Source organism: Primulina huaijiensis, chromosome 4 (genome assembly GCF_012295235.1).
Source record: "Primulina huaijiensis isolate GDHJ02 chromosome 4, ASM1229523v2, whole genome shotgun sequence".
In the NCBI taxonomy this organism is placed as follows: domain Eukaryota; kingdom Viridiplantae; phylum Streptophyta; class Magnoliopsida; order Lamiales; family Gesneriaceae; genus Primulina; species Primulina huaijiensis.
In genome coordinates, this window is record NC_133309.1 from 19,679,491 (window position 1) to 19,694,967 (window position 15,477).

At 34.3% G+C, this 15,477-nt stretch overlaps 1 protein-coding gene across 5 annotated transcripts; it reads right to left on the bottom strand.

The window, feature by feature from the left end:
* Positions 1-1,581: 1,581 nt before the first annotated feature.
* On the bottom strand, positions 1,582-6,695 carry LOC140975351 (protein COFACTOR ASSEMBLY OF COMPLEX C SUBUNIT B CCB4, chloroplastic). Of its 5 annotated transcripts, none has more exons than XR_012174954.1 (9): positions 6,524-6,695; positions 6,270-6,436; positions 5,139-5,238; positions 4,956-5,029; positions 3,619-3,803; positions 3,462-3,532; positions 2,837-2,920; positions 2,478-2,627; positions 1,582-1,930 (listed from the first exon to the last, which is right to left on the bottom strand). XR_012174954.1 is itself a non-coding variant. In XM_073439017.1 (8 exons), exons 1-8 carry the CDS (start codon positions 6,623-6,625, stop codon positions 2,538-2,540), a joined length of 873 nt encoding a protein of 290 aa, XP_073295118.1. In that variant the 5' UTR covers positions 6,626-6,695; the 3' UTR covers positions 1,949-2,537. The 5 variants fall into 5 exon arrangements, 1 of the variants encoding a protein (XP_073295118.1); XR_012174953.1 differs by having other exon boundaries at positions 1,582-1,942; XR_012174956.1 differs by lacking the exon at positions 1,582-1,930 and adding an exon at positions 1,949-2,366.
* Between the last annotated feature and the right edge of the window lie 8,782 nt (positions 6,696-15,477).

Consider the following 15,477-nt stretch of genomic DNA (forward strand, 5'->3'; position numbering starts at 1 on the left):
TTTCGGAGATGTACGATGGTCAAAATGATGGTGAACTTACCCAAGATGTTGATGTTGTTTTATGGATGTTTCTTTATTTGTTAGCAAAAACTTGTGTGAGACGGTCTCACATGTCGTATTTTGTGAGACAAATCTCTTATTTGGGTCATCTATGAAAAAATATTACTTTTTATGCTAAGGGTATTACTTTTTATTGTGATTATTGGTAGGGTTGACCCGTCTCACGGATAAATATTCGTGAGACCGTCTCACAAGAGACCTATGAGACGGTCTCACGAATATTTATCCGTGAGATGGGTCAACCCTATCAATATTCACAATAAAAAGTAATACTCTTAGCATAAAAAGTAATATTTTTTCATGGATGACCCAAATAAGAGATCCGTCTCACAAAATACGACCCGTGAGATCGTCTCACACAAGTTTTTGCCTGTTTGTTTTGACACAAAAGAGGAGTAAATATAATGCAGTCTATTTGATAGTGCTCAAAACAAGCGAAATGTGAAGATTGTTAATCGTTATTTTGAATTGACTTGTTTTGATATTTGGGCTATGAATATTATATGTTTTGATCTTTTTGGATTGTGAATTTTTATATGCTATGGTATTTTATAAGGTTTTGATTTAAATTTGCTATTATCTTGTGGTTAATTTTGGTAAAAAGATGTCTTAATGTGAGGTTTTTATTTCCATATCTTTAGATTATATAATGTTTAACTTAATTACCATATCTCGTTTTTTAGGAAATAAAATGTGTTTGATTAGATAAACTGATGAATAGGCATTGAAAAGGTGTATAAGTTCGTGATGTAAATTTTCTGAAGTCTATATGTGATAATAATGAGATGCATGTGTGATTCGTTTAACTTTCGAGGAGATTACGTGTAGATACAAGTATAGGTAATGCCTATAGTATTATGAGAAGGTATCAGTTGATTGGATGTAACTTTGAAAAGAAAACACAAATAGTTTATTCTATGTCACGACAATTGCTACGACAAAGTTCTTGCAGAACCACCGTATTCATTTTGAGCTTTAGTTTTTCAATTGACAGTAGTGCACACATATTCAGAGTTTCGTACTTCATTCTTCGGGAAGAAGGTGAAGTTCAAGGAAGAGATCTATCCACAATATTGAAGGAAGTTCGATTGTATCAGAGTTGAAGAAAAGTGATGCTCGTCAAACGAAATATGTTAAACGTGTTCATCATCAAGACGTTATTAGAAAAAAAAGAGTTATTTTGATTAAGTCATTGTATTATTTTAACATTTTATTTGTTCAGTAAATTTGCTTGATATTTGAGCATGATCTCACAAACATAGGTCTTTTGATCGAAATACGTTAAAATCCTAATGTATCAGTGTTCTTTATTTTATTGTAATAACCATTTATAAAAAAACAAGTCAGTGATACTGCAAAATAATACATTTTCATAATGAATAAATGATAGCATGTTATATGTTGAAATTAATTTTAAGTAGAAATATAATGAATACAAGTTGGTAAAATAACTAAAAAATTACAAATTAGTAAACTAAGACGGTAAATTGATCGACAACGTCATATGATAAAGAAAAAATATTATTCCTATTTATGTTCACTGCTTCAACCCCAGCACGGCAGCACGAGGCGCACACCTTTTTCAATATATAAAAAATGCAAAATCACAAGGCAGCATAAGGCCAAGATATTCCATTTTCTCCATCATTTCTCATCACGAGACACAAGTATCGAGTGAAATCTCATAGCTTTATATTTCAAACAAGAATGTTCGTTGGATATGCAACTCGGGTATTTACAGTTGCATCAACTAGAAAATCTAGAAGTTGTGTGCCAAATGATTCATCGAGCCATTCTTGGTTATCGCCACGCGTCTCTTATCAGGCAGAAATAACATCCTCGTCCATACAGCTGAGCAGCAGCTGATAACCTGAAAATATTTCTAAAATTCCACATTTCCCATCACATTCCCTAGATTCACAGAGAATATGGAATGCTAAAACGTTATTGCTATATTATTTTATTGCAAATCTATAAATCAAGATCCAATTGTAACCAGTAACCACAAGCAGAGCACCAGTGAAACAGCAGTGGACTATATCTAAACCTACTCACTAAGATGGGATGACTTACTATATTGGACAATGAGTCGGCTACAACAGACGATTCATTTGTAATTACTCTCGTATAATTGTAGAATTGTAAAAATGTCAGGGGTACAAACAAAAGTGTACAACTACTAGCGGTCACATTTAAGGGAAAATATCGAAGTGTGTGATATGGTTCCATCTATCCTTCTCTCGGCCTTTTCTTCCCCTCTTCTCCTGCTATGCTTTTCCTTCTAAATTCTTTTCTTCTCCCGATTTCTGTTCCATTCTTTAAAATATTCTAGCTTTAGAAGAGTGTGATTATGATCTGATATCATGAATCCTACAATTGTGGCACACGTTTGAATTATAACTGATGGAATAAAGTACCTTGAATGTGAACTTCAGGCATCATATGCAGACTTGGGATCAGGTGCTGTGGTGACTGTTTTAACTTTTTTGTTGTACTGTCAATGGTGTCTCGCATGACACTTTTGCAAGTGTAGCATCTAATTTCTCTCCAATTAAAGTGATCCATGCCTGAAATTCATCAAGGATGAGACATAAAATGCCATCAGTTCACAGATAGAAACTAATGGAAGAAAACAAAGGCAAGTTGTATGAATCAAAGCAATAAATTCCTGAGGAAGAGATGCATTCAAAATATACAAAAAATTTGGAAGGAAATATAGATTAAAATACTTAATCTGGCAATCAACAGAAATAGGCGTTTATTACAAGAGAGAAACCTGGTCTGATGTAGTGAATCCCCGGATTGTGTCACCTCCAACTACTGCAAGTCCTCTGTCTCCGAGAGGTTGCAAGATAACCGCCTAACAGCATAACAATTTTTCAAGACATTATTTCCGTAAAACTGGATCTTACACAGGAAAGAATATTATGCACATCCACGAACTAATGTAATGAATTACATAATAATGAAGTTAATATTGATTGTGCATACATTCTGAATAGACAACCTTGCGAACAGTAGGGAAAAAAACTTAGGGGATAGTTCACAGAAGTTGGGAGACTGGTCAAGGGAGAGGAGGCGTGGTCGGCCCATCATGCACAATCTTTCAACAATATATAACATACCATGTTAAAAATCCTGGTCCCCCTCTCTATGATGAGTAGAAAATTAATGGTTTCTTGGATAAAACATACACACAAGGCTCGGTACAAAATTGATAGGGCGCAGAAATGGGTTGTGTCTTTACTGCTGAATAATCATTTTATAAAGGTTGATTATTTGCTAAAACCATATAAAGAGTTGATTCTTTGTTAAGACCATATTAAAAGTTGATACTAAATAACACATATTTATTGACTTTATAGAAGGGCTGATGGGTTTCTACTTAAAAACATAGGCACCTGCGTGTTTAAAGGTAGAAACGGAAGCTCAGATTTCCCAGGATATAGAGATAAGTTGGCCAAGTAACTTTCTGAAATGTACAATAAATGTGTCATTTCAAAACTCAATCAACCAAAACCTGTAGAAAGCTAAGGTGTTTAAATGTAAAGATCTCACGTGTTCCAGATCTCACAGCACCACTATAAAGTGATCCTTGCATCAACATCTCCGCATCTACAACTATGGCTTCACTTCCATTTGCGTAATTTCTTTCAGCAAACCCTATTTGCAAAATGAAGATGCCATCATATATGACAACTAATGACCTGCAGCATGTAACCTCTGATAGAGACTCCCACGCCCTGATAATGATGTAAGAAGCTATCACATCAATCTTATTTTCTGAATATGGCAAACAATAATTATTTCAGCTCTAAGGTAAACATCAATCTTATTTTCTGAATATGGCAAACAATAATTGTTTCAGCTCTAAGGTAAACGTGATTGTTTATGATTAGATTCTATTTTACATCTATGAAAGATGAAATATATCATCTCTATGTCTTAATAGTAATCTAATTTTCAATGTTCCATAGCTTCTTAGTTAACTGAGGCAAACATATTTTCCTATCAAATAATGTAAACATAAAGATGATAATTCTCACAATTTATGTACAATAAAAAATACAAATGTTTCATATAGCAATATAAGATGTAAATCATCAGAAAACTATAGCAAAAATCTAGAAAACAAAGTGTGATGACAGAGAATACGGCTTTTGACGTATAAATTGTAAAGTTCAAAAGTAGCACACTGATTATCAACTTCAAAATTTGGTCCTCCAAGAAAACCAACTATGTTAATATAGTTACTAGCCAAGAACCAGATCACCAGCGCAAAACTTATGTAGTCTATCTCCACTGTACTTCAGCAACAAAACATCACTTTGCTGGCATGTTTTTAATGAATTGATAGAGTAAAGTAGAAAACTATTAAGTACAATTTTAAAAATTAATAATAATAAAGTACTAACATCAGAATAATAGAAGACATATTTTTTGAGGAAAAAATTTCCTTTTAAGAGCAAAATGAGGAATGAGGTTTCAAAGAGGGGATGGAATGGCGAATAATGCTTGAAATACTTTTTTGTTTTTCTTTTTTATAAATAACAATATTTTCAAATCCAACCATCTTTAAAAGAAAGGATTCCAACGAGTTAAATGAAATCTCATCAAATTCAAATTCCATTTTGCGAAACTAAGATAATGGTAATTTGTTCCAGATTTCCTCAAGTCCCACCAAATCCTAGGTTGCCAAACAAAGGATAAGTATTTTAATTGTTTATCAACTAAATATCAATTAAAGTGCTCTTAGGTATCCAAACAGATAAATCACCGAGTATCTGGGAAAAATTAATCAAGCAAAACTTTCATTAAACATTTACTTAAAAAAGCTGAAAGTTGGTACGGAACATATCCTTGTGGAAGTTTACTAGTTGCTTAAAGATCAATACCAGAGTAACTCAGAAACAACAGAATCAGGAAGGTGTTTCGACATTCTTCGGCACTCTACCCCATCAGGATTTACCTAAAATCGAAATATCATGACAGAAATGTGCTTCATTCATTCAAAATTAAAACTAAAAGACAAATCCTGATAAAAGTGTATAAACATCATGCATAAAATATTTCCTTACCACAGCTATATATTTTGGACGAATTGAGAGCCATACGAAACCATTCAAAATACTGGTCACGGCCAAACCTAGTGCCAGAAGATCTGCTCTAGATTGCGAACTGCAAGATACAGAAAAAACGGCTACAAGCCATATCTACAACATTCATACTTAATCTGTAATAGAAGATTCGGAGATGTAGGTGTCAAACTCTGTAATGTATGTCAAATTTTACATTATTGCAGGTATTTGAGAGGGAAATTCGCCACCATCTATTTCTTTACAACCTTGGTTCTTCCATATACCCATCTTTTTTTAATATTCATTTTGCATATACTTGTTTCTGAAATTTAAGTTGTAAATATGTCCGCATTTAGTAAAATCCCATGCACATTTTCCTGAGTGCGATTGGAAATAGCATGCTCATTCTATGATAAATTCTGACCAGTAGAAACTGTCTTGAACCTCTGCAAACGTTATTAGTAAAAAGCATTTAATTGCCAAAAGGAAAGCTGAAATTTTCAAATTGAAGAACTTGTCATGTACTCCTCATCACTTGGTGGGAACTAAAACCTTTTAAGAGGCACTAGGCAGAAACTTAGGCAATAGCTGGGTGCATTATTTCAAAGTGTTTCCATTCTTCCAAAACAAAATCAAACATACATCATATTACCTAAATACATTTTTTAAAACATTTTCCTGAAACATGCATGTCATGCTGATATTAACATAAATTTTTCGGAAATATTTCATATAATATTTCTGGCGTGGCTGGACTCGTTCTCCCCAAATGATGACGGGTTCATGCCCTCAAAGTCTAACTTAATTGATTTACAAAAATATTCCCCAAGTACACCTAATTTTGGCCGCAAATCCCAGCTCTAATCCTATTGCCATTAACAAGTTTGTGAATCTAAAAAAAAAAATTCAAGTTTGTGAATCTCATCCTTGACCTCAACCATACCAATTTACCAACATCTCATCAGGCTCAATCTTATTTATCCTAAAGTATCACTAATCAAATCCCAGAACTGCGCCAATTCCCAACAAAACTAAGAAGTCAAAAACACTTGCTACCTTCCCACTACACTGCATATAAAGAAATAATAGCCGAAAGCTAAGTATACTGAATCTGATGAGTTAATGTACTACCTGCTGGCATCAGCAACAGGAGCAATGTCAGATACAGTTCGATTAAAAAGAACGGCCAATATAGATACGCCACCAACGTATATCGGCAAGCTCCGCACAAGGTCGTCGTTTTTTGACACCCAGTCGGCCACCCATTCCCTCTTTGGCTTCGGCCCTCTATACCCACCCTGCGGTTTTACAAAATAATTGCGGTAAATTTCAAAAATTCTTTCTATTAGCTAAAAATTGGAAACAATGAATAGCGGAAATGGTACTTGAGGACTGAAGGAAGCCATGGTTGAGCGACGGCGAGCTGTCAAACGGCGTCGTAGTAGGTTCGCCGGAGTAACCAAACGGAGGAGAATTCCCGCTTCCATTAGAGAGTATATATACGCTTACTTCTATTTCTCTGGCGAATGGTTTTTATGGCCTTTAGGTCGAGTTGGTTAAAAACGAGAGATCAATAAAAAGTAATTTTCTTATGAATGATCTAAATAAGATATTCGTTTCACAAAATACGATATGTGAGATTATCTCACACAAGTTTTTGTCAAAGTTAAATTAGCCTAAAATTCGTATTCATACTCACTTTGTAAATCAGACTCTCTAATATTTTTAATTTCTAGTTCCCATTACATTTAAATTCATATATTATGTTTTATCTGTATAATAAAACTTAATTATCATTACCTAATAAATGACATTAAAAACGACGGTCCCAATTTCTCTTCAAATAGATTCCGATGTCGAGAAGATGAAAAAGAGTATGAGAAAGTCTTGGATCATCGACCTTAGATGAGTGGTGTTATCGATAGTTGTAGGCAAATGGCAAATGGCAAATGGCAAATGCATTATTCTTGTCTCCAAGAGTAATTTTTGGTTATTTAAGATTAGTTATGTGTATATTTGAGATTCGTTTTGCATTTTTTAATCATAGTTTTGGATAATAGATTTTTTCTTTGCCAGATTGGTTATAATACAAAAAATGAGAAAAAAAATTAGCTAGATCTGGTTGATATAATTTTCGAATTTTTTTTAAGGTTGACTGTTGAGGATTTGAGAGTGGTGTGCATTTTGTGTGTCATCTTGATTTGAAAATTTTCAAAAATTCTGATTGTTTTTAGAATTTTAGCTGATTAATTATGTTTGTGCAAGGGTTGATTTGTCTTTCAGTTAGTGAAACATCTCTAACTCGTTTTTCTTTAAAATATATTAGAATTTTTTAAAACCCTTCGACCTATATATACATATACATATATATGCATGTACATATACATATAAATATACTTTTACGATTTGCACCATTAAAATAATTCAACCATCCGTTTAGCCCAAAACCAATTACTATAGTAAAATCATAAAATCGTAAACGTCAAACCAAATCTAAAACTAGAATTTTTCAAAAACAATCTGAGCGACATAAATCCTTTGAAAAACCAATCCTACGCATAAACATCATAAATATTTAAAGTACTGTAAAATCAATAACTGTACCGAAAAACTAGCAAGGTCCTCGAGTTAATGAATCATCAGTCCATCCAGTTCAATCATCCAACCATCCTGTCTCAACAGAAATATCCTCACATGCATCATTCACACCTAGTGAGTCAAATAACTCAACAAGCATTAATAATAGTAACAAGTAATACGTATACATCCACATGTAATAGTGAAATATACTTTTAATAAAATAACTTCTAACATCAACATGAAAAAACTTAAACATTTCTTTCATCATATACTTTTCCTTTCATCATAAACATATGCATATACATTTTCTTTTTGGGGTGAAATCCGTTCATTAATTGTGACCATCCTTTCATTCTTCGGTCGATTAATCATTTTCAGCTGTAACCATAGTACCAGATGGTGAGGCAACATTAACCACTTCTCCGTTATGTGACTTGGCCTATAGTCGGCAGGGACACCAACAACCACTTTTCCGTTACTGGGCCTTGGCCTATGGAAATTCGGTGTTGGTTCCCTCGGAGCTTTGTCCCATAAACGGGTTCTACTGGGGCTTTGTCCTTCACGAATCCCCATTCCTTGCCGTCACAATAAAGTCACTTCATTCAAAATATTTTCAGCATTTCCATCACTTTATAAAATACATGCATAAATATCATTTTCCTTTTAAACCAAGCATGCAACACGTCTTTTAGCATTTATCAATTTCCATCATGAAATTCCATAACCTCTCAAAACAAACATTTTAACATTTATTACAGCATTCCGGACACTGCCAGGATGTTAACATTTGTCAGGTGTAAAATGACCGTTTTGTCCTTGAAACCCTAACTTTCCCATTTTACCCCAGACATTAAAACTTCAACCCGAATCCATCCAAACTTACCATAACACCTTAAAACACTCCCATAAATATTTTTTAGACGTAAACTTAAGCTCCTTGACTAAATTCGTAATTCATTTTAAAACTTGAATCGAAGTCCCGGTTTTAACCTTATTCATCCCAAAACTTAACCAAGATTTCTCCATAGTTTACTAACACCTAAACAACCCCTTTTCAACCCAATTAAAGCCATTTAAAACCTTCGGAAATTCCTAGCAACCTACTGAATTTTCCTGCCCTAATCCAACAAACTTAGCCCTAACCAATCCACAAGTCCTTCGATCCTAGCTCTAAACCAATGAGATCAGACCCTAACCAACCTTCCTAAGACCAAGACCGACTCCCTAGAACCCCTCTGGACCAAGCCTAGCGAGCCATGCACGATGACGTGCATGGTTCGAACGAAACCCTCACGCGCATGGCTAGGTAATGCCCTAGCCGTGCGTCTACCCATCCTCAACCGACCAGACCCCGTATGGACCATCTTGGCTCATGGCTCAGACCCACCACAAGCCCAGCCCCTTGCTTGGACAGCAACCCACACGGCATCCCTCTTCTATTTTCCAAAATCGCATGCCCTAGCCCTCTCCAAACCAAACCCGTCGCCCCTTTTTCTTGCACTGCACCAGCCCTTAACTATGCATCTAAAGGTACCTAAACCTCCTGTTAATCGAGCCCTTAACATCCCTTACCTAGCAACCCCTTCCCTTTAACGAGAACCATCAAGAACATGCACAAAAATCAAGTTTTTCCATGACCAAACCCTTAAAAACGAATATACCACGATGCTTTTAGATTTTTCATGCAAGAACACATATTCATACATAATATAATATGAACAATGAGAAAAGAAAGAATAAAGCATGCCTTTGTGTGATTCACGGACGGATATTCAAGCCTTGACGCGAAGGAACGTTGTCGGAGAAACGGGGAAGATCTTTGCTACATTTTTCCTTCAAAATCACGTGAATTGAGCCCTAAACATGAGTACGTGTAGGCGTGTGGCTGCTAGGGAGAAAATCCTAGGACTCTAGTGCTTGAGGCGTGAGTTTTTTGTGGAATAAAAGGGCTTGGAAACAAAGCTTTTAGATATAAATATTAAGGTAGGCAATTAGGCCTAGAAACCTTAGCATAATGGGGGCCCATTAGAATGTAAGAAAAAAATCTCATTTAGGAAAGTTTTTCGAAATTAATAACCGAGCCCACAAAAAGTCACTGTTTTTGTCAAAAATCGATTACCAGTTTAAAATATGACTCGCCATGTAAAAACATCTCAAAAGGCACAATTTTCAAAAATTACATAGTAAATATACCACATATTAAATAATTAAAAATATTAATTTAATAAAAATATTTTCCTTTACGGTCCTCGGTCTACGTTCCTCGGTTGCGTCTCGAATAACCCTTGCAATCAATGTTTTATACATTCTAATAGAAAATCATATTTTAAACATATAAACATGCCTAGCACATTTAATTGATGCAATTAAATTGATTTAATTAGGTATTTTCTATTTTTCATAGATTTGCATGTAGTTGGATTACGTCATCGTATTTTGGACCTTACAGTTAGTTTAGTTTGTATAGTACCCAAAGTCTTTAATTTTCTTTCCTTCCCACCTCACGTTTTGGTTAGGACAGATCAAGAAAAAAAACTAATTTTCTTGTGAAATGTCATGTTTGAGCTCGATTGCATGATTTTGTCTTTAAAAACGTATGATTTTACTTTAAAATGTATGGATTTGAAGGTATTGAAGAAGCACAACATAGATGCATTCAAGAGCTAGTTCGTCGAGTGAATGGATAATTGGTAGCTGTCAGTGTAATGGGGAGCTATACATGATATCGAAAAATGGCGTAGTTTAGTGGAGTTATTTTTGGGGCTGTCGATAAAGTGTGCAGAGATTAAGCCATAGATGTTGTGTTTTGCAATATGTTTGAAAGATGATGATGATGCCTCAAATATGATTCAATTGTACATGTGTTTCAAACTGACAATAATTGATATGCATTGATGTACTAATATAGTTGTTTGGTGTTGGTGATGTGTGGTTCAGCTAGATATAGTACCGATATTATTCTGGAAAAATCATTATTTTGATAATTATATGAGTATTGGGTATACAAAAATATAATAGTAATTAAGCTAAAATACTACATAAATTTTATTATAATGTCATGGTCATGAAAATACTAAAAAATTTACTCATGGATGAGCTAAAGAACGAACACCATTAACTCATAAATTTGTTCATGGTGCATTGAGTATTATTGATACCATAATTCAAATCAATACATAAATACCACATAGTATGGTCATTCTTACTGATTGTACCATACCAAAACGAAGACTAATAACTCATACATGTGTTCATGATACTGCACATTGAGTATTGTAGATACCACAATTAAGCTATTTTGTACCCCAAATGAAGACATAAATACTGCATAATAGCGTCATTTGTATAGCTTATAACATACAAGAACGAAGACCAATAACTCAGTGCACCATAATTTGGGGTTAGTTTCTGAAATAAGCTTCATCAATAATCATTGAGTGATTGTTGAATGTCATCTGAATCTTCCCATCATCAAATACATAGCTGGACTCACAGATAGATAGTAGCTCAAACGAGTAAAGTTCCTGAGTAGCCAGCCCTAAGAAGTGACGAAGCCCAGAAGCTTCAATCTTCTCAAATACGCATCGAACTGATTCATCAGAAATTGACAGAATCGATTCAAAATCGATGACAATAGTGTTCAACAGGAAAGCAAAAGTTTGTGCTGCCATTTAAATCTTGAATTAGCTCTGTAAGGAGAGAAAAGAGATAATGCAAGTAACTTGCTCTAGGAAATTCGAGAGTTAGAAAAATTTGAAAACTGTAAAGTGAAGTCTGAGAAAGATGGTTTCTAAATATGTCTCGTGACTTTTAAAATTTCGGTAGTTTGATCGTAATTATAGGTCATTCAACTGTTGTGATTTATTTTAGAAACTGAAATCGGGCAGTTACGTAAAAACAGGATTTTGGATTTAAAATTTGAATAAATTTAAATTAACAAATCTCAATAAGTCTTGATTGTTATTATAGAACTAAAACGAATTTAAAGTTAGTCAACTTATTTGATAAGATCAGTTGATTCAGTTACTAACAGATCAGTTTGAAACTGGCTTAGTTCAGTTCATAAACAACCGAAATCTATCTTATTACTTAACTCACTAAAATTCAATGTTCCCCACATATTAATAACTAAGACAAATCAATAAGCCCTAAAATATTTCTAAAGTAAGAAAACTTAGTCTCAGGTAAAGGCTTTGTGAAGATGTCTGCTGCTTGTTGTTCAGTTGATATGTATTCCGGTCGACTGTCGTTCATCAGAGCATGATCTCTAATGAATTGATGTCTGACATCAATATTCTTGGTCCTGGAATGAAGAACTGGATTATATGTGATCGCAATAGAGCTGGTTTTATCACAGAAGATTGGTGATTCTGTAGGAATATTTCCATAATCCTTTAGTTGTTGCTGAATAGCAATTCAGCACAACAACTTCCAGCAGCTAAATATTCAGCTTCAGTTGTGGAAGTGGCAATGGATGTTTCCTTGTTGCTGAACCATTAGATTAGTCTGTTTCCTCGAAACTGACATAATCCACTTGTACTTTTGCGATCAAGCTTACATCCTGCATAATCTGCATCTGAATATCCAACTAAATTGAAAAAAAAAAAGTCCTAAGCATATCATAAGCCCACATTTTGTGTGCCTTGCAGATATTTCAATATGTGTTTAGCAGCTAAGAAATGAGATTGTTTAGGATTAGCTTGAAATCTAGCACATAAACATATAACAGACATAATATCAGGACGACTAGAAGTTAGGTACAATAATGAACCTATTAAACAACCGTAAAATGCTATCTCAACTGATATTCCCCTTTCATTCTTATCTAACTTTATTGAGGAGCTCATGGGAGTAGATGCGGCTAAACATATTGTTGATGCATCATATTCTCGTACCTAAGACGCAGCGAAAATTTAAAATTTTTCGTCTCGACATTCAATGGCGTTTCTTGGGCGTCATGTGTTTAACAAAACATTTATAGGGTGTTTAAAAGTTTAAACTTGTGCGTATACTACGCTGAACTCCAAACTATTTCGATTTTTAAGCGGATATAGTCCTTCTTATAAATCCATACGAACGACAATTTGAATTTAATCGTCTAATTAAATTTAATTTAATCGTCTAATTAGTTCAACGATCAGAAGCTGTCCTCCTTGCTTTGATTACACTAGAAATTGCAAGTGATTCGTGCGTTGAGACTATAGTCTCCGAATTTTCAAAATCTGGAGACAATGCAGCGACGGCATCGAGGCGGTGTAAGGAAGGAGAAAGCCAAAATATTCTTCACAAAAATATGAGATGGTCGTGACTTCAATTCAAGGGAGGAGAGTGTTTTTCAATTTTGTGTGCAAAATTGTGTGCAAAGACTTGTTGTTCTATTTTATGACCCTTCATGGTGTATATATAGTGGTTAACTCCTAATCCAATTAGGAGTCTCTCTCCCACAAGGACTTAGAGTCCTTGTGGTACTAGAACTCTACAATTTTTTATTATTTTAAATCCTTATATTATTATTTATTACATTATGTGTTTGACAACTTTTGATGATAATAATAATAATAATAATAATAATAATAATAATAATAATAATAATAATAATAATAATAATAATAATAATAATAATAATATTAATAATAATAATAATAATAATAATAATAATAATAATAATAATAATAATAATATTATTTGTACATGTTAGTAGTCATCACTACTAGTACCGACATTTAATTAGTAAATTCCAAATCTACTAAATAAATTATTCCGAACTCATTGTAACCCTAATCGACGATCCGAGAGCGCCGATGTATCAAGGATACAAGTCTTGTTCATATAATGAAAATTGAAAAATTCGATGATCAAAATTTTCACTTACCATCTTGGGCATGTGCCAATTTTAGTGAATTCCTTCACAAAACAGGCAGTTCCACTCTAATTCCTTAATTTTCAATCAAGCTAACTTCCATTTCTTACATCTTATGGAATCAGCTCATAAAATCCTTTATAAGCTTCCTGTTTGATCTCCATTAAACTATAATCGCCAAATTCCAACTCCTTGAAATTTGACTATCTCAACGGAAACACAAAATCCGATACTTGTGTGACCCTCAATGGTTCAGAGATACAGCTAGCCGTGGGTTGACATCTCCATGTGATTCAGAATAACATTTATTTTTATTCGGGTTTACCATAGTTAACTCCATTCTTTTCATCGACTCCTTGATCAAGAATATCAGAACTCATTTCTGTTTGCACCCATCGGATCACGGTAAGAGCGTCTAGTAGCATCACCCCATGATCCTCTAGGTACCACTGATAGTTCCTGCAAGAACCTTTAGTCACGATTAGCGTACAGTAAGGTCCATTCAACACATATATCCGGATCAAATCTACAACCATTGGTATATCGAGAGTTGTATATAAATTCGACGACGATGTGATTTATCTTTGAGTAATAGTGTCATGGTATGCGCAACTGAGGAAACACATTTTCAAACTGCATATGTCTTACTCTGACCAGAGATTCCTTGCATTATTAATTCATCAGACCACATAGGTTATCTTTACCCGTAGGCAAACGGTGAATCCCCGAGTACAATGCATTTGCTCTTATGTATTCCGAAACTACACCCAACTTCGCAACCTGATTACCCTCAATGAAGTCAGTAAATGGATCAAAGCGCATGCTAGTACGTATAGCCCCTACATTTTTCATGTTCAAAGGACTAATGGTGTACAACAATAACCGCGAACTATTCCACTCGATAAGTGAGAACCACTTGGACAGTTACAGAGAGGGTTGTTCAGTACATCATCATATGATCACCCATCTGTGTAAATTGACATCTCCATGCCCTTGCCATTGAAACATGATGTTTACATCACAGATGCTAGTTTTGAGATCGAGCAAATTTTATCCTTTTTTTAGACGGCTGATTCGACTAGGAACCTGTTTAGAATATTCGGCACGCTTCCTAATGAGTTTTATAATAATAAGTTGTGAGGCAGACTTTATGGTACCTATTGTATATTCAGGGACTTTATCTATGCAGCTTGCATGGGTATACAGATAAAGTATAATGCCATAATCAAATGAAATCATAAAATATTATTAAAATAAATATTGTTTTACATTAGAGTCAATAAAAAGCCCAAGCCACTAGTTGGCTTGCTAGGCACCTACTCTAACACATGTTTCTATGCCAAATTTCTTGATCAGTTCCTTCGTATATTTAGTCTGACTGATATAGATACCAGTTTTCAGTTGCTTCACTTGCAAATCGATAAAGAATGTCAGTTCACATATCATACTCATCTCAAATTATTCATGCATTAGGTTAGCAAATTTTTCGCATAATTTGGGGTTGTGTGAAAATTTGAATAGTGTCTTGTCAACTGTTCCTACAATGAAATCATGATAAGTTAAAATTTTTGATAAGGTATCATACCAGACTCTGGGAACTTGTTTAAGACCATATAATGCTTTGTTAAGATGATAAACATGGTCAGGGAATAAATGATTGACAAAACCTGGTGGTTGTTCTACGTAAACGTCTTCTTGTAACTGACCATTTAGGAACCCGCTTTTTACATCCATTTGCTATAATTTGAAGTTTTGAAGAATGCGTAGGCAATGAATGTTCTGATTGCTTCCATTCGAGCTACTGGAGCACACGTTTCATCATAATCTATTCTTCTTCTTGCCTATAGCCTTGTGCGTCTAGCCTCGCTTTGTTGTGCACAACTGAACCATCTCCTTACA